At 38.1% G+C, this 19904-nt stretch overlaps 1 protein-coding gene across 6 annotated transcripts in view; it reads right to left on the bottom strand.

Moving 5' to 3' along the window:
- grid2 (glutamate receptor, ionotropic, delta 2) overlaps positions 1 to 19904 on the bottom strand; it is a 591201-nt gene that overhangs the window by 31007 nt on the left and 540290 nt on the right. For all 6 annotated transcript variants that reach the window (XR_002873852.2, XR_013658170.1, XM_078953108.1 and 3 more), the window contains one exon: positions 8423 to 8589. Coding sequence is in view for 4 of the 6 variants with exons in the window: in XM_078953108.1 (XP_078809234.1) it covers positions 8423 to 8589 (167 nt within the window). In the remaining 2 variants the exon portion in view is untranslated. The remainder of the gene's footprint in view (positions 1 to 8422; positions 8590 to 19904) is intronic.

Genomic DNA, 19904 nt, shown 5'->3' with positions numbered 1-19904 from the left:
TGTTTGCTCTAAGGAATCATAAAGGAAAAGAGGATATCAATGAGGGAAAAACATTGGAACTGGCTAAATCAATCAATGGGTTAGTAAAAAAAAAAGAAGACATTGATGTGATCTAAAAGCAGATCTTAGATCAAGTTTTTCATTGTAGTTAGGCATAAAATACAGCCTCATACAATATGGGTTTGATTAATTTTTGTATTGAAATGTACAAAGCATGCTTTTCTGACTAGTTTATGCTTCTTTTAGAAACATTTTAATTTGAAATGTAAAGCCTTAGCATGATGCTAATTTACCCTCAAGGACATAGCATAAGCAATTTCTTAGCCTAAGGACCAAAAGAAAAAAAAGAAAAAACTAAACACAATTTTAATTGTATTTTACCTTTATTATCTTCTTTCCATTTTATATTTTACTTACATCATTTGTATTCAGTTTCTGCAAGAAAATAAAGGGCTAGGCTAATTAGAATAAATACAGCTTTTAAGGAAATAATTGGCTATTATTATGAAATGGCTTTATGCAGTTTTAATGTTTAATGGCTGAATGGTTTACAGCAGATTTTCTAAAGCTAGCATTATAAGGAAAAGGTAAAAGTACGAAATATTGTGGAGTTCATAAAATAAAAATTATAAAATAATACTAACTGTGTGTCAGTGCGCTGACATAACTGCTGATATAAAAGCATTAATATAAATACATTATCAACCAATGTAATATATTTTCCAAAAAGTGGAATTTGTTGTTTAATTCAGTAAATATTATCTAAAAAAATGCATATTAATAAAAAAAAATCTTTTCTTATGCCTTTGCAATAATGTACATATTAAAGTTGTTTTGTCTTTAGAGACATCTAGGCGCAGTAAACATTTTGGAAAACACAATTACATAATATGTTTCTCACACAAACCCCCAAATGAATAATGCAATATTAGTCAACAGGAAAAGTATTTTCCAAGTCCAGAATTTGCATCTGTTTCATCTGTCTACATGTGAGGTTAACTATTAAGAAGACACGAGCCTTTCATGTACTGAGAAAGTTCTAATACCCACTTTCATGACAGGAAATTACACTTCACAGTCTAACAATCTAATAGGATTTCTAGAGAGTGAAGCTAGCCTGCAATCTAACCCGTGGCCTCTGCGGGGTGATTTATCTGTGTTTGTGATAGAGATTTGTCACTGTGGTAATCGTCATCGGGTCCCTTAAGCAGGCCATACAGCATGCTCCGCTGTGGTCCCCACAGAAATACGGCATACCTTGGCTTTATTTTAGAAGCATTCAGCTATCTGTCCTCAGGACACCAATGAACAATTGCCTGCAGCCTGGTAATAAAACAACAATATACCTTTGAGATCACGGTCAAATTCAAACTGCAGGCAGTGTGCCCTCTACTCACCACATAAACTGAGAAATAGGATTTTAATGAAAGAGAAAATGCATTATATCGATGTCAAAACAATAAACATGTTTCCTGTGAGCTTTTGGTTCGTATCATTCTGTGTGATTTGTTGCACTCTCCCAAAGATTTAAAAGCCTGCCTTGCTGACTATGATCACAGTGTGTCTACGCATCCTTCATTTGCATTTGAGGTTTTGAAAAATGTTCCATATGCACAACAAAATGCCTGTCAAGTAATACTGATGCCCATCTGCTGTGGATTATACATCTTCTATTTCAAAACTTAAGTTTGGCGTCCGCCTCTGTGAGATGTTGTATTTTTAATCTTGTCCTTCCAGCTCTTCCAAACAACTTGTCAGTATTGCTGTCAGTCTAAATTAGCCAACTGGCCCTTTGTGCCACAGTTTCTTGACTCTGGTAAATCTTCAGGCTGTCTCCATCAATCACTGAAGAGCAGCGCAAACAAAAGCATGCACACTCACTTACATAGTATTCCTTCCACAATGTTGACGAATGCTGGCGGATTTGTGCACTCCACAAGCAGAAACACAGGCAAACAAATGGGGCTTCACTAGAACTCGGGCATACCTTCTTAAGAACAAAGTGGCTTAAAAAAATGATGACATGGTAAAAATGTACTTGTTTCCGTTGAATCATACTTTATGAAGAGTTTAATTCTCGTTGATCTCCAATTTGACTACCACTTCCAAATATAGCAAAGTCTCCTCAAGAATGCAGAGCGGACAAACAAGCATAAATCCTTTTCAGGAGTTGCCAAACCTCAGAATTAGCCAGTTAGCCCCCCTTGTGCTTGAACTGATTTCAGACATTCTTAAACGATCCCTTCTTTATTTTCGGTTGATGCCTTTGTAACAGCAAAACATTAAAAAAAAAAAAAGAGTTCAAAGCTTCTTATCAGAAAAGAGTTAAATAACAAAAATAGACCTGCACAAAGTACAAACCGTCAGATGAAATAAACAGGAGTCACTCTGACAAACTTTTCTGTTTCAAAGACTTAAATCATTATCAACAGGCTTTCCAAATATCTTTCATTTACTTAATTACTGCTGACAGCAGCACAATAAACCTATGTGTAAGGCTTGTTTTGCTCTCAAGCAAGAATATGAAGCTGATTTTTATGGTTTCACTTGCAGTCAAACAGGAATTCTGTCAGCATGAGGATGTGAGTCTTCATGAAGATTTCGTCGGTTTTTCCATCATCATTAAATGAGAAATGAGCAGTTTGCTTAGCTGTGATGCAAACTAGAATATTTTGAGTGAGATTTTTCTCAGAAGAAGAGAAACCTTCTCTAACAGAGGAGTAGTATTGTTATTTTTCAGCTTAGCAACAACGATAAAAGAACTATGAGGTCAACAGTACAGTGGGCGTATCTCCTGCAGCAATGAGGTCACTGCGTCTTTACCACTAAGAGGGGGAGAGTTCTGACTTTGGCAGCCTGTCTGTGACACTAACCCTGCTTGTTATTTTCAATGCTCCATTTTAAATAGGAGGGCAAACCAAAGTAGCAAAATGTCTTCACTAATATCTGGTACTGCTCTTTAAACAAGGCATTAGGAGATTGTTTAGGTTTTCATTTGCTAAAGATGGCATTTTTTTTAATTTAAAAAGGTTTTGGAAAGCTGATACTTCTGTTTAATATGCGTCTTCATGTGGCAATTTACTCCGGCCTATATATGGTTATTTAGCTCTGCCTTTTACAGACTAAATGCTGTAAGTTGAACACTATATACATGATATTATACAGGTAGAATTTTGGTTACATTAACTGTATAAAATATCTGGAATGAGTAACTCCTCCACACTTGCATTACAAACAGGAAGTACCCGCTGGCTCCAAGAAGCCAAAATCCCATAGACTTCTATAGAGAAATAAACAGCAAGTCAGACATTCTATTTGTCTGAATAACCATTCTTGCTCTGATACCTTCTTTTTTTTTGTTACCATGTTCTTATTTTAAGCATTATAGTACTTTCTGTAGTGCAAGTTATTTAAGTTATAAACTGGCCAATCAGATGCCACATGAAAGTATGAGGCCCATACCTCGACCAATCAAAATGTTTGATTGACAGATTCTCCCGAAACTGCTTTCAAGTGTTAGGGGTGTGGACCTTCAAGAAGCTCACTCCTGACTGGGGAGAGTGGTTGCCATAGTAACGATGACTCAGACTGACCAGAACCACTAACTGCTTACTGCCGTCATCTGGTGCCAACGTGGCGGCAACCATATTACGAAAAAATGCCGACTGAATTGACGTAATTTTGTTGAAGCCAGAAGTATGTCATTAACTATGCGGGACGTCACACTCGTTCAGTCATTGTGGCATTCCCAACCAAAGAAGGGCAATTGCAAAATGGATTTCCCAGTGTTTCAATATTTGCAGGAGGTCTCAATTTCTTTACAAGTTACACAACAAAATCTGGGGGATTTTTTTAATGTGTTAAAAATGTCATTCAAATAGCCACAGATAGGCAGGTGTTTTTCACTGATCTCCAATAGCACATATCTTAGTTACTGCAAGTCAGAGTGTGCAAGAACTATGAGATATGTTGACTGATGGCCTTCTCAATGATTGGAGACAAAAAATAAGAGCCTACTCACAAATGTCCACATGAGTTTTGCACCCAAAGTCAGATTAGTATGTAGTATTGTCATAATTTGTGTTTGCAGCCCAGTTGGTGAGTTGGAACTTGTCACAGCTCAGGGGGATTTGTCCAACTGATGATCATTGTTGTTTTTAAACAGAATTCTAAAAGAAAAACATTAATTTTTTACAGTCATAAAAAGTTGTCTTTAAGAAAGGATCTTTGAGAGTTGTAGTTTTTGATGTTTTTAAACTTGATTTTGCCCTTGAAATTTTAAATAAACATGTTTTGCTTTTCATATTCTTGCTGTTGAAATATTATGCTAAATATATCCTACTTTTTTTGGCTTTGGAGGCATTGTTGTGTTGTCTTTACCGCAGTTCTTTAAAGTTGAGGATGTTTATTCTGCTATTTCCAGTACAAGCAAGTGACACAAGTAATCTTGTTTCTCTATAGCAGAGTCCAAGAAGCCAGTTAAAGGAAAGTTAGATGAATGGAAAGAAAAATTCTCAGTCTAGAATCATGGAATATATGGATAGATGACTGTTTGCTTATTAGGTTTTACTTATTTTCTTTACTACAAAGTTCAGATTTAATGATGGACCAGTTTCTTTTCAGTAATCATTTAGTATATTTAAAACATGATGTGGGAATTACAATTTGTGAAGCAGAACAAAGATGGTTAGAGTTGTTGTAATTAAATTGGCTGCCACATCACTTTAGGAACTGAAATATCAAAAAGATGCAAATTTTAGGGAATCTTGTTTCACATTCAAAGCCTGTATCTTTTTTGCTAAACTCAACAAGAATGAAACTCATCTAGCTTTCCTGATTTGCAGCTGTCTTAGGTCTACCACATAAATCAATGTAGTAAACTTGAGTTCCACTGCTGTAAAATTTGCTAAACATCCAGGACAGCGCTGACCTTCAGCTTGAAGAGCTGTAACACCGGTAACGAGGCAGGCTGGATTTGTCAGGGAAATGTTCCAGCAACATCTAAAGGAAACGTTTTTTTTTTTCGTTTTTTTTTTGTGCAGCGCCAACTACTCTTCATCAGACTGTTTTACAAACCTAGGTTAATTCAGGCCATGACTCACGATGAGATCATGACTAAGGTAGTTGTCAGGAGAGCGGCTGTAGCTCATGAGGGAGAGTTGTCGGCTGTTCAATTCCAAGCTTTGACCGTCTCCATGTGGCGGTGTCCTTGAGCCGAGCACTTAAACCTTCCTTACCTTGATGTACTGTATGTTTATGAGCAGTGACAGTTAAACGTATGCGCAGAGAAGGAAAAGAGAAATACAGACTAGTGCAAACTTGGAAAGTTTTAGGGTAGAACGTTGATTGCATTCAGCCCATTTCACTGAGAGCTGAAGGAATATATTTCATGAAAGAAAATGTCTTGTCAAAGCAAACCTCAGAAAAAAACAAGTGAGAATAGATGCCATCTAAAAATCCTTTAACCCTTTTACACCAGAGTTCTAGCTCCAGTGTTTACATTCTTTCGACTGTAACCGTTGACGCAATTAACATCATTCCAGTGGATTCTGGAGAACAGCAGGCTTGTGCTGATATGCAACATTTAAAATAGTGAAGTGCTAATACATTTAACGTAAATCACCTGATTTAGGATTAAGCAGATTTGCGCCAATATGCAACGCTTTGTTAGTAATATGTTGCATATAGGCTTTGCGCCAGTAAGCTGATTTTTTCTTATATTGCATGAAATGGTCAAAAGTTTATGTTACGTCAAAGAGTCTGTGTTAGATGTCGCCGGCAACATCTCTGGTGTTTAAGGGGGAAGTGTACCACTATCTTTTTGAAGACCAACTCCAATAAAAATTTTGTTTTTGATGTTTTTTAACATGTTCTTGTTTAATTTTTCTCATGATGGAAAACACACATATAAAGAAAATTGAGCTAAAATTTACATTTCTGAGGGCATTTTTATTCAAGTTGCTGTGAATCAGGAACAGACAAAAAAATGCATTTGGAAAAAGCAATCAAGTGTGACATAGAAGTTACTACGCAAGCCACAAGCTCCCTGCTCTGCTCCATTCTGCTGCATCCACTTGCAGACAACTAGACCTACGTACGCCTTAATTTTCCTCATCTGAGCTGCATTCTGGCTCAAAACTGTACAGCTGGGTAGGTCTAACATTGCTCTGCATCATAGTTCCACCCTTAATGTTAGGTTGGGGTTGTGAGGGGTTGTAAGCTAGCGGCAGAGCACATAAACAGATGGATGATGGGAAGGGGGCGGGCTTATTCTGTGCCCACAGAATTTCTAATGAACTACTGTCGTTCTGCAGAAAATATGTCTGAGAAAACAACACAGATTTTGATTTGGGCTAAAAACGGCATAATCATAATCAAAAGACCACTGGGAAAGTTTTTGTATTAGATCAAAATAATATAACAATTCCTAATGTGTGTAACAACTTTAATACACCTCAAGAAACTTTGTATTTTTAAGGAAACACTCAAGAAGAATCTCCAGTTTTATTATGATAAAGCCACTTAAGATAACTAAACTTTTTTCTCTATGGAGTCAAGGTGCAGCCTGCTAATTCAGTTCCTTTTAAACTTCTGTTGTGCTTCAACAGTCTGTGTAATAGAGAATATCAGAATGACAGATCTGAAAATCACAATGAAGGTAAACAGAACAATTACACTTCTGTAAGCATTTTTTTTCTCTTGATAATTTGCCTTTGTGTTTTATTTGAACCTTGGGAGGCGATGGAAACAGGTTGAAAATCTCTTCCCAAGAGTGCAACATTGTCCCAGAAATAATAAGAATTAATTGAATGTGTGGGCTATCAATTAATTGCTTGTTTATACCAATAAAAAGCTATTATCGCCAATATTCCGAAGAACAATGCTTCACAAGATATGGAGCAATTAAGAGACACGACTTGTTGTTCATGAGATCACATATTTTGGCCCTACCAATGCGATGGAGTAAAGTGTTTCACTACACACATGCACCTCATTTGTAAACCCTCATGATAACAACACACACTATTTTACATAATCTAATTTTCAGCCACTTAATAAGGGCATTAGACATGTTAGCTTTCCATCATCCCGAAATGATTTTATGCTTGATTGCTAATAAAGCCGCAGAGCTTTCCAGCCAAATTGCGACCAGAGGAAGAAACGCCTCAACTCTGTTTTGACTGCTGTTTGCTGACGGCGTTTCAGTCATTGCATGAAATTAAGCAGGAATAAAAGCAAATAAGGACTCTGAGGATTGTAATGACACAGGATAGTTTCTGAAAAGGAATGAGTGAGTGACCTTTTAGTGGCAGCTGCAGAAATTACCATGCTCTTTTTGTTTTCTATAGGGGCCCACTGGTTCAGTAATGAATTGAGATAATTTCTTAATCAAGAAGATATCATAGGCAGTGGTGCTGGTGAATCCAAGTAGCTACACCTCAAATATTTGATTGAGATTAATAATTCAACTGATCAACCTCTATAAACCCAGTGTGCTTTTGTGTATTTACAGACCCACTTCAATGAAAATCAGGTTTTGGGTGCATTTAAAATGATCTTGTAGGATTTCTCTTAGGATGGAAGACATACATAAAGAAAATTAAGATTAAAAATGGGTTTCTAAGTATTTATTTTTTCAAATCATAGTGAATCAGGAGCAGGCAAAAGAAAAACAGTTTGAAAAAGCTTGTAATTGCTGCGTAAAATCAACTAGATGTCTTAGTTTTCCTCGTCTGAGCTGGCTTCAAAACTGTGCAAATGGACAGCTTCAATATTGCTCGCCCTTTTTGTTGCACCAGTAATGTTTGGTTGGGGTTGCGAGCGGCTGCAAGTCAGTGGAAGAGAGTCTAAACAAAGGGATGATGGCAAATGAAGGAAGGCTCACTCCGAGCCAACAGTTCTAACCCAGAAGTGTATTTCTAATGAACTACTGCTGCTCTGCAGAAACTATGTCCTAGAAAATGTTTTTTTATTTTTTATTATTTTGCCTAAAAACAAAACAATCATAGTTACGAGAACACTGGAAACGCTTTTACAATAGATGAAGAAATTATTGGAGTGGATCTTTAAGACCGTGTTACATTTAGAAGAGAAAGCTTGTTAATTTATTTGTGAGTTAAACCTAATTTTGCATGCAGATTGTTGTGCATTTAAGGTGTTAAAAAGTGCAAACGCTCTGCAAGACACAGATAGAGTTCAGTCTACCAGACATTATGTGACCTACACAGCCCAATCATCAAGCACTGCAGAAGGCCAGAACAAAATAAAGGTCAAATGTCAGCATTTAAAAAGAATGCCATCATAAGGGTCTTTGGTTGATATTTCTAAACTTTAAGTGAAGAATTAAGAGGAAAGGAGCCATCTTTCTGCTAAGAAAGAAAAAAAAAAGGTGCAGTCTTTTGTTTACTGTTCAGACTCTTACCTCTGGGAGAAAATGTCCCTGTAGGGGCTGCCGTGCTGCATGGCGATGCCGTATCCACGGTCTGATGCGCTGTTGCTGACGGTGTAGAAGGAACAATCCTCGTCATTATTAGCGACATACTCCAACACGGCCGCATCCCAGATGAAGCCAAACCGACCATATTTCACCTTGAATAAACAACAACAACAAAACATTAGACAGATGGTTTGCAGATTAAAAAAAAAAAAAACACCCAGAAACTTTTTACACTGCAAAAACTGATTCTAAACTGTCTTGCAAGAAAAATTATGATATCAAGAAAAACATTCTTACTTTGGATAAAACATTACTTAGAAACTGGAATTATTTTGGTATTTTTCTTATTTAAAGAAAATTTGCCAGTTGGTAAGACCTTTTGATTGTTTTTGCAGTGTAAAGAGGCATCCCAGGTGAGCTTTTACTTTGAAAAAATGCAATTAAAGGCTCCCTTTAAACGAGTTCTATATAAGCAGTTCAAAAAAAGAGGCTGAATCCAACTAAGAAAAGAAAGGTTTTTGAAGATTCAGACTCTCTCTTTGCCATTTTATAGTAAACTTATATAGCACAGAAATCTGATTTGAAACATACTTTAGAAGTACAGGCAGTCCTAAGATCCCGCTGGCTTGCTTTGATTGAACACTGAGCAGTTATATGCTTGAATGTTTTACATTTCACGAAGAATACAATTTCTTCTTGTCTTTGAGTATGGCCAGACAGCGAGTGTCTGTGAAGTGTGATACAGCAGCTTATTATCCTTAAGGAGAATCAGAGGGACTCAAAGTGAGAATTGCAGTTAAGTTGAGTCAAGGTGGCAGATGTCACCAGCGCTTCTAGTTAACATGCGAAAGATCTATATTTTTACAAGGACTGAGAAGTGGAGAGGAATCATATAGAAGCTCACAAGCATCCTTGTGGTTAGATAGCCTCGGGTGTTGAGCGCACAGAAACAAAGATTCACTTTCTGCATACATGACACATTATTTTGGATTTGCAACTTTAACAACACTACTGTCTTTGTGTGTTTTCGTCACCTCGTATGACCTGTGTGTGATGATTAACGTCTGAAATCTGGCAGGACCTTCTAATTAGGTTTGTTCACAGCTTGCAGCTTGCTGCAGCATGAGTGTGTTTTAGGACAAATACATGTGCATGGGTGTGTTAAATTTGGCTTCAAATATGTTTTTTTTTTTTGTTTTTTTGCTCCCTGTAGACCTAAAAACAACAAGAAAAAGCAGTTACTTAAAAAAACTCAGTTTTTTTGTCGTATTTTTCATTTTACCAGAATATCATTGATTTTATAATATTTTAAGCTTAGACATTTAGTTGAGTTTCCAAGTGACATGTTTTTAAATGCATCAATGCAAAAAAAATTAAGGAGTTCACACCACAAAGTAGATAATTTAAATACTGCTTTTTGTATAGCAGCATAAATGATGGATACGTTTTTCTTTTTCTTGTTTTACTACCTTTAACTCAACATTATTCTCTATAAGTAACCATTCGTTTGTATATAGAATAGTTAAAATACAAACTACAAATGAAAGCACATTGATGTGACTTGACTTGAGGATAGGCATAATGTATTTCCTTAAAGCTGTGCTCATGTTTGGCCTAGAATAATAATTACAGAAATGTCAACATAATATAATCACATGAAAAGGAATAAACCCCATAATGAGGATAATGCTGGTGCCTGTGAGGGAAAATGTTGTCACCTGAAGTGGTTTCTGTCTCACAAACACTTCAAAAAAAGGAGGGGGGGGGGGGGGGGGGGTTAACTCATCATAACATATACTCTGCATACAAACCAAGGCCCTAGTATTAAAGCCCCTTTGATTATTTTCACTCCATTACAGCCACAATAAGAATAAATCCCTATGAGCGAAACCATAAAGCCTCATCTATTCTATGCTGTACAAAAAACAAAAACATCTTTTGCCTTTTTTAATATATATATTTTTTTAAAAACTAATTGTTATTTTTAATCAGGCATATATGATTGCAAAATAAAGAACTTTATCTAGACCAAAAAGGAAAAAAAAATGCACAAGCTTCTGGATGTCCTTTGGCTTCATTAAACCTTCCATTTTAGAAGATACTTGGATAACTTATTACAACGTGTGAAGATTCTTACTGGTGGAGGAATTGAAATTGAACTTTTAAAAAAGACGTGCGTTTGCCAATGATATTTATACCATTATGATATATTAGGATTGTTATAAACGTAATTCTATACAAGGCAGTTTACAATAATTCATGCATGTACAGCTCCATTAAGATTCTGCTAGAATGTGGATTTGGATTCCTACAAAGCCTTTTTTGATTTTCAGCTATTTTGGTGTGGCTGAAAAAACCCCAAACCAGACCCATCATCATGCCGAACAGCTGGAACTTTGTGGTTAGTTATTTTTTTCTGTAATTTATATAGTTTTGCATTTTCAAGATAATGACAATCAAATATTAGTCTGCCTTTCCTCGTTGACAATATCTTACTGGGTGTTTTAGATTTATTATGCACACCTTTTAAGGATGATTTATACAGAAACCAAACCTGATCTGCAGCCCGGGCTATCAGCACGTTTATATTTAAGAAATTACATTGGATCTCTGTTTCAATTATTGCTTCAAATGTTTGTATTCTCATAGTTTGTTATTTTTTAACATCCATTTTAATCTGCCTCATGCATTCTTTCCTACTTGAAGTTACATCTCTTTGGTTTTCAGTCCCTTCTAGCTCTTCTGTCTCCAATTATTTTTTTTTATAGTTTTCTTTTATTTAACAGAACCATAAACCTAAAAAAACTAAGTTGTTAAAACAAAATCACAAATGTATGTCCTCACAGCAGCATAAAGCAGAATTATTTTTGCTTTCTAATCGCTGGTTATACAAGGAAATCATAGTAACATGCTGAACAGCATTTTACTTTACCACAGTCTCATGAGAGTCTCACTGCAGCAAAGGGTAGATTAGGCTTGCATTAAATTATACAAAATAAGAGCAGTGACATTTGAAACTATAGGGAAGCTAAAACCCAAAACAAATAATAAGACAAGAAAAGTCTGATAGAAAGAGAGGATTACAGCAGATCCTTGCTGTTGGAGGAGAAATAGATTCTTGTGTCGAGAAATCAGAATAGCAAAACAAAAAAAACATTTTTACTTCCTTAAAATGTGTTCTGGTCTGAACAACATATTGAGGAGAATCTTTGATAAATAGTGAAAGAGCATGTGATTGTTTTAGCTCATAAATAGATAAAATACAATTATTTACTAACACCAGAGAAATCAGCCAATTTCAGTTACAACCAAAGGTACTCTATGAAAAGAATAAAGTAGTAAATACACAACAACAAAGAAATGAGCTGAAGCTAAGACATTACAGATCGGTTTGTACGTTTTTATTTGTACAATTTGTTCAACTCCTGTAAAATATTCTAAAAATAATGCTCAAGTGTTTTATGTCCTTGATTTAGAGATTTTCCTTCACTGTAACATATGCAGCACCATGTGAATTTATTCACGAGCAATCCGTCTTCCTATGCTCTCTCTGTGGATTTTCCCTGTTGGTCTGAACCATTCTGAACTTCATTTTGGTGGTCCAGGAAAAAAAAAAAAAATTAAGTTTCAGTAAAGCACATAGTGCAAATCTCAGGGTACTCCTTTAGAGACCTAATGAGCACACATAATTCATCCACTCTCTATGCCAGAGATCTAACATTTCCCACCATGACTTTGCTTTCACTTTGGAGCTGCTCTGTATTCTGGATGTCTCCGAATTCCCCCTTGAATCACAGGTCTGGTTAAGGCCAAACTGGTGTTTGGAGCGTGCTTACAGCAAATCTCATGTGTGTGTAAACACTGCTTCACTTTGTACAGTGAGATTCTCTACAGCTAAAAAGTAAATATAATAAATAAATAAACTACAAAAAGTAGAAATGGGATCTAGAGCAAGAAAACAGAATGTCCATAATGGACAATGAAAGTTTTCTACAGGTTCCTGTATTTCATCCTGGGTTTCAAACAGTTGGACCTCATAATCTGAACACGTTCAAACTTCACATCAGCCAAGGCTTCTCCTGGGTCCACTTTCCTTCTCTTTTCTGTCTTTCTCGTTCTCCTCCACCCTCAGAGAAAGAGACAGATCATGTAAGTGCACCCGACATTCAAAAGGAATAGAAGATTCTTCATCTTGCTCCAAGTTTGAACTAGCATATATCAAAAACATCTTTTTGCCTCATTTATAAGGCACATCAAAGCTCACCAGTGCACCCTAAGTGGCATATAGGGCATATGGGGACTGACTATTTAACCGTTTAAGCAATACAAAATGCTTTTACTGATAGTTGGTTCCACATAGAGATCTGATTGATTTATGCTGTGTGTTTGTTAAACTCTACAACATTAAAAACCCACTCCAATAAAAATAGTTGGGTTTTCTTTAACATCGTTTTTTCACACGATAGAGGACATGAAGGAAAATTACGATTTAGATTGCATACTTTATTCATACTCTTGTGAATCAAGAGCGGATGAAAAAAGGCAGTTGGAAAAAGCATGAAGCAGTGACGTATGTGCTGCAATCGGCGGGCCACAAGCTCCCTGCTCGGCTCCATTCCCATGTATCCACTTGCAGACGTATGGATCCGATAACATCAGGGGTGCAACGGATCACAAAATTCCCTGTTCGGATTGTCTCACGGTTTTAGAGACCATTTCGGATCAATTTTCGGATCAGTAAAAAGGAAAAAAAAACGGGACAAAATAACAAGATAAAAGCTTGAAAACACATATATATATATATATATATATATATATATATATATATATATATATATATATATATATATGACAAAACAGGCATGGCAGAACTTTTGAACCCAGACATGGGTTCAAACCCAGACATGGAAACGTGGTTCCTGATGTCTTTGTGGAGCTCTTTAACATACCGTAATTTCCGGACTACAAGCCGCTACTTTTTTCCTGCGCTTACAGCCTTGCGGCTTATTCAGTGACGCGGCTAATTTATGGATTTAAATGGCGGCCGCCATGTACGTACTTTCGAACTCAGTGAATAGTTTGAATTCTTTATCTGACAGCAAGCACGAGGCATTTTTGTTCAACACACCTTAGCAGCCAAACAGCATGGACTTGACTTCAGGTCTTAGACACTTCAGTCATGGTTCAACAAAACGAAACACGCATGCCCGGCCGCATCCCAGAATCCTTTGGGGCCATTAGACCCAACGTGCACGTGATCGCCGCTACAATATGATGAAGCTTTCAAGTTAAAAGCAATCGTTAAAAGCAGCGTAAAAAAGTCCACCGTCACCAACGGGTTTGGAAAAGCCGGTTTGCTGCGTGACGGAGAGAACAGCGCATGGAGTGAATTTACACTCCATTTACGGTTTCTAAGGAAACCGTAAACGCGGAATTTTGCTTTGAAAAACTCACAGCCTCCGTGTGAGTTGGAGACATCTTCTCCTGCTGATTGAGCTGCGGGGCCGATGGCAGTCTGAAGGCTCCCACACGTAACAACGCACCCGCCCCTCATACACAAAACGTACAGTATTAAGTCCGATTGCTTTGCACAGAAACGATTTGCTCCATCCACCGGCGCAACGGGGACGAAGTGCTCCTCCTTGAAGCTGCCCTGGCCAGAGGTGTTGGAGTAGATAGGAAGGGGAGACAAGGAGCGCGCGGGGCGAGCGCGGAGCGCAGAGGCTTCTGAATTCTGACGCACGCGCCGCACTGAGGCGCGCGTATCGCGCTGAGGTGCGCGCTTTTCAGTCGCCGCTGCTGTATTTTACCGGTGTGTTTTTTAACCAGTCCTGTTACTCCCATAACGCTGCCGCGACACAAGCGGAAGGAGAGCTTTTCCCGTTCGCCCCTCCATGCACTGCTGCTACTTGCTCATTCTTAAACACGTACAACAGAATGGCGAGCCGGGCGTTGGCCCCGCCTTCAGCCCCTAAGACTCATGGGAAATGGGGAATCGCGGATGTAAATTTCCTCATCATAACTGAGGGATGTAATGTTGATTATATGGTTACTGTTTGTAATTTTATGTTAGATACCTAGATTGTCAATAAGTAAAAAAAAAATGAAATAAAAACACCATAACTGAGGGACTTGTGAACAGAATAGAGGTCCATGCTGTTTGACAGATGTAGATATACTCAAACACGTGACCCAGAGGCAAAACTGGCACCACCCACAATGTGCTAATAAATTGCACTCACTCTGGGATGCTGGGCGTGATCTGTCAGGATGACAATATCGGCTAACACATGCGAGGCTTGTACTCTGACGCGGCTTGTGTATGCATAAAAGCAGTCAAACACGTGAAAATGGGTGGGTGCAGCTTGTAATCGGGTGCGCTTTGTAGTCCGGAATTTACGGTAAATAAACAAATCTGACCTCCCAACATCATCCATATCTTCTATGAGGTAGTGATGAGTTGTGGTCAAGGAAACCTTTCACAGCAGCGTGTCCCACTAGTGTCAGAGTGTCAGGTTTATGAACATGCTTCCGAACAAGGATCCTGCAAGCATCCTTCCAAACAAGCATCCTGCGAATATGACACGTCAAAACAAAGATGGCGGACGGAAATTTGATGTGCTAATCCATTTAGTGTGGATGCAGTAACACAGTTTTGTCTATTAAAACTCTACCATCGTTATTATTTTTGAATGGGAAGGCAGAGTGCTCCCACGCAGCTGGCTTGGACACCCACAGGGCGGGGTGGCTGTCCACGGTACACGTGTGATCTGAACTATGCTCACTGATTCATACAGATCCGGATTCAGTGGTTGCAACCACCCGTTGCATCCATAATTAACCTCTTCGTTATTAGCAGTAGAGAGTGTAAACAAACAGTTCCGCCCACAACTCAGAGGTAAATTTCTGATGAACTCCTGCCAATCTGCAGAAACTATGTCCTAGAAAACAACCTTTTTTTTTTTTTACATTTTACCTACAAAATTTCTTAATCATAATCAAAAGACCTGGGAATGCTTTAAAAAAAATCAAAGATGATGGGAGTGGGACTTTAAAGTATTTTTCCTTTACAGAGACACTTTGATTATACCTTCCTTCTTTACGGTCCATTTTTTAAATAATAGCTGCAATGTTTCCAGCAGTTTACATCCAAAATAGCAAATCAAAAACAGCAAAGTTCTTATGGTTCAAAGACCACAATGATGTGGACATTTTTAAAATCAAAAGCATCTGCGATAATATTTTGTCTTCCTTTACCTGATTTAATAATGTATGAACTGTCTGAATTCCAGACACACACTGCTGGTTTGGAAGCTAAACTACACAAATGGAGACGCAGCCAAAGGGACTGAAGGAAAATCTCCCACAATGATCAGATGATGCAAAAAAAACCAAAAAAAAAAAAGGTCTCCTAACTTTGTGGCTGTACTGTACTTTGTGTGTACTGCAAATACTGCTTCTCAACTGTCTCATCACTGCCAGCTCCAAATTCACACTTCTGCATATGTCTTCTTGCATCACTTTCCTTTGACTTGCTTGATTTTGAGGTTTGAGACAGACACAGACACTACAAAAAAGAGAAAAAAAAACTGAAAAAGGATCAAAATCTAGCATTCATGTGTCTTATGCAATAACTCCCTTAAGTCAAAAAAAGCTTCTTTTCACTTCTGAACATCATGAGTAGTTAAACTACGTCTTAAAGACATGGTTTTGTTTTTTACTTTGTTTTTTCATGTTCATGTAGGTTGAGTAAACACCCTGACATGTTTCCCTTACTCTACTGCGTGGTGAAATTTGATTTAAGTTTTGCTTTCAAGTTTAGTTTTTAATATTTAGTGATAAAAAAAGACATTTTGCTGTCATCCAAGAAGGTTTTGCATGTGCATAATGACCTCAAATAGGCTATCGCTGAGAGGATTTTATAGACATATATCGAGCACAGAAACAATGAAACATCAACATTATTAATAGGAGAGTTACTTGTCCTTTTCTATATCAAAACAAATACTTTTCAAAACATTTTTTGCCTTGAAAGCTTTCTTTCTGTGCTAACATTCTGCAAAAAATTAGAGAGCTTAGCAGAAAAAATATTATTTTTGGCCAAATCTTTTTTCCCCCGGTAACCAGTCACTTCTAAAACAACAAAAATGGAAACGAAAAAAAAAAAAAAAACTTTTATGAAAGCAAACTTGTTTAAAACTGCACCAAAAACTAAGGTTTGGATATACTTATCTTAAATTGAGATGCATGTAGCACAATTTTGTTTGGCATGAAGCAGACACATTTTGAAGCTTTATATAAACATATTTATTTTACCAGGATTTTGTAAAAACATTAAACATTAAAAAACATGTGGGCTGTGTATTTGAAGCCTCATTGAAAGTATCAGTTTGTCAAGTAACTACTTGTGTAGTTGTAGGATGGACAGCCCAGAGAAAGACAGGACCAGTGGGAAAAAATTTGATTTTTTAGGTCAAATTCTGAAAGCTGACAGGCTGATGGATAGAAGGCAGACAATGGGGTAGTTAGGGACAGAAAAAGATCCAAAAACCAGAAGGGTAAGAAGAAAGAATCCAGAATGGAAACGCCAAAACTGAATTCCATAAAACAGTCCAGATCTGAAACTTGACGAAGAAAAAAGGTCCAGCAGTTTGAGCTTGGCTGAGGACAGGAACAAGGACGGCATGAGGATTTGAATAAACAAGGTGGATGCAGAGACGGAGGCTGGAACATGCAAAGAATCTACAATGAGCTGAAACAAATGGAACAAAAACTGGGTGAAACAGGTAAGGAGAGTGAACTTGAATACAGAGGAGGAGGAGGTAGAACTGAAAATGATCAAAAAAGTAAGGAGAAAAGGACAGAATCGTGACATATTGAGACCGGATTCAAAAGGAAGCACTTTATTGACTCCAATGTCAAAAGTCAAACTTCAAACCAGAAATAAACTTGCACAAACTTTTTCAATCTTTATTGCTTGAGTTTCTATTCATGAAAATGGTGGTTGGTGGGGCACAGACAAATAGAATAGAGACATATTGAGTTTCTAACTTAAAACTTCATTAAAATCACACTAAAATCATCTTTTGGGTTTTAGCCAAAATCCAAAAACCTGTGTGTAAGACATAGTTTCTGTAGAGCGGCAGTAGTTCATTGGAAATTCACCTCTAAGTTGTGGGTGGGACTCTTGGCGCGGAGTAAGCCTTCCCCCATTTCCCATACTTCCTTTGTTTGCACTCTTTCCCGGTAGCTAACAGCCCCTCACAACCCCAACCTAACATTACGGGTGCACCAAAAATGGCGAGCTGTACAGGTTTGAGCAAGATGCCAGCTCAGGCGTGGAAAATAAAGACCTGCACGGATCTATTTGCCTGAAGGAGCAGAGCACGGAGCTTGTGGGTGATTTTAATTTTTAGTTTACGTAACAACTAAAAGTTTTTCAAATGGCCTTTTTGCGTCCTGATTCACAAGAATTTGAATAATGAAATAATCAGAAATGTAATTTTTAGCTTAATTTGAAATTTTTTACACACATATACACACACATATATATTTATATATATATATATATATTCTAATAGAATACAAGAATTGTTAGAATAGAAATGAATCAGGGACAGTTCCAAGTACCTTGGAATTCCGCAGGCAAATGGCAACCTGGAGCAGTCAACAAGGAAAGCTGCAACAGCTTAATACCTCCAACAAGTAAGGCAAGTCCTGAGAAGCCAGCTCAATGGCAAAAATAAGACCCGGGCAATAAACAGCTACACACTGCCAGTTATCAGATACCCTGCAGGAATAATAAGATAGCCAAAGGAAGAGATACAGACCACGGATGTTAAAACACGAAAGCTCCTCACCATGCATGCAGGGTTCCACCCCAAATCCAGCACCCTGAGACTGTATGCTAGCCGCAAGGAAGGAGGCCGAGGACTAGTGAGCGTAGAAGCCACTATCCAGGATGAAACATCCAAGATGCATGAGTATATCAAGCTCAAGGCCCCAACTGACAGTGTGCTCAGTGAATGTCTCAGGCAATGGAGAGCAGAGGATACAGTGCTGGAGGACAGATCCTCATGGGAGGACAAACCCCTGCATGGGATGTACCACCGGACCATAACTGAAGTGGCTGATATCAAGAAGTCCTACCAATGGCTAGAAAGGGCTGGCCTACAGGACAGCACTGAAGCGCTCATCCTGGCAGCTCAGGAACAAGCCCTGAGCACCAGAGCGATAGAGGCTCAGATCTACCACACCAGACAAGACCCAAGGTGTAGACTGTGCAAAGAGGCGCCTGAAACAATCCAGCACATAACTGCAGGGTGTAAGATGCTGGCAGGTAAAGCATACATGGAGCGCCACAATCAAGTGGCTGGAATAATATACAGGAACATGTGTGCAGAATATGAACTGGGAACCCTAAGGTCAAAATGGGAAACACCTCCAAAGGTGGTAGAGAATGAAAGGGCAAAGATCCTGTGGGTCTTCCAGATCCAGACTGATAGGATGGTAATGGCGAACCAACCAGGCATTGTAGTGGTGGATAAAGAACAGAGGAAAGCCGTTGTGGTGGATGTGGCAGTGCCAAGCGATGGGAACATCAGGAAGAAGAAACACGAGAAACTGGAGAAATACCAGGTACTCATAGAAGAACTGGAGAAAGCCTGGAAAGTGAAGGTGACAGTGGTGCCTTTGGTAATTGGAGCACTCGGGGCAGTAACCCCCAAGCTGGAGGAGTGGCTACAACACATAGCTGGAAAGACCTCAGACCTCTCAGTCCAGAAAAGCGCAGTGCTAGGAACAGCTAAGATACTGCGCAGGACCCTCAAGCTCCCAGGCCTCTGGTGGAGGACCCAAGCTTGGAGGAGAAACCACCCGCGGAGGGTGAGAGGGGCTTTTTTATTTATATATATATATATATATATATATATATATATATATATATATATATATATATATATATATATATATATATATATATATATTCTTATGTCCTCCATCTTGAGAAAATTCTACAAGAACACCTTAAAAACACAATATTTATTGAAGGTGGTGGTTAACGTAGTTTTTGTCTGGTCCATTTATCTTCTCATTCACAATAACCCCAACCACTTCACTCTTTTTAGTCTCTTGTTTTCAATCAAGTCTCAATTTCCTATTGAATGATCAAAATGCATGAATAGACAAAGGCTTAGAGGATGACAGGCTGACATGTAGGTAGCATCAATCTCTCACGAGGCCTTCTGTCCGACTGCTTGCTTCAGTGACAACAGCCACTTCCATCCCAGGAGAAAGAGCCTGACAGCTTCTTCACTCCCTCTTCTCTCGCTGTTTTCTCAGTTGTTTAATTACCATCAGCTGTCATTAGCTGTCTTTTTTTCCTTCACAGAGAAGGGTATAAAAATTGAAAAATGAATCGCCTATTGCCACTTTACTCACACCCCGTTAAGCCAATGAGAGATTTGAT

The sequence above is a fragment of the Oryzias latipes genome, chromosome 9 (assembly GCF_053564925.1).
Source record: "Oryzias latipes strain Hd-rR chromosome 9, Olatipes_Hd-rR_3.1".
Classification (NCBI taxonomy): domain Eukaryota; kingdom Metazoa; phylum Chordata; class Actinopteri; order Beloniformes; family Adrianichthyidae; genus Oryzias; species Oryzias latipes.
The sequence above is the reverse complement of the archived record's forward strand: the minus strand, read 5'-3'. Positions and strand labels throughout refer to the sequence as shown.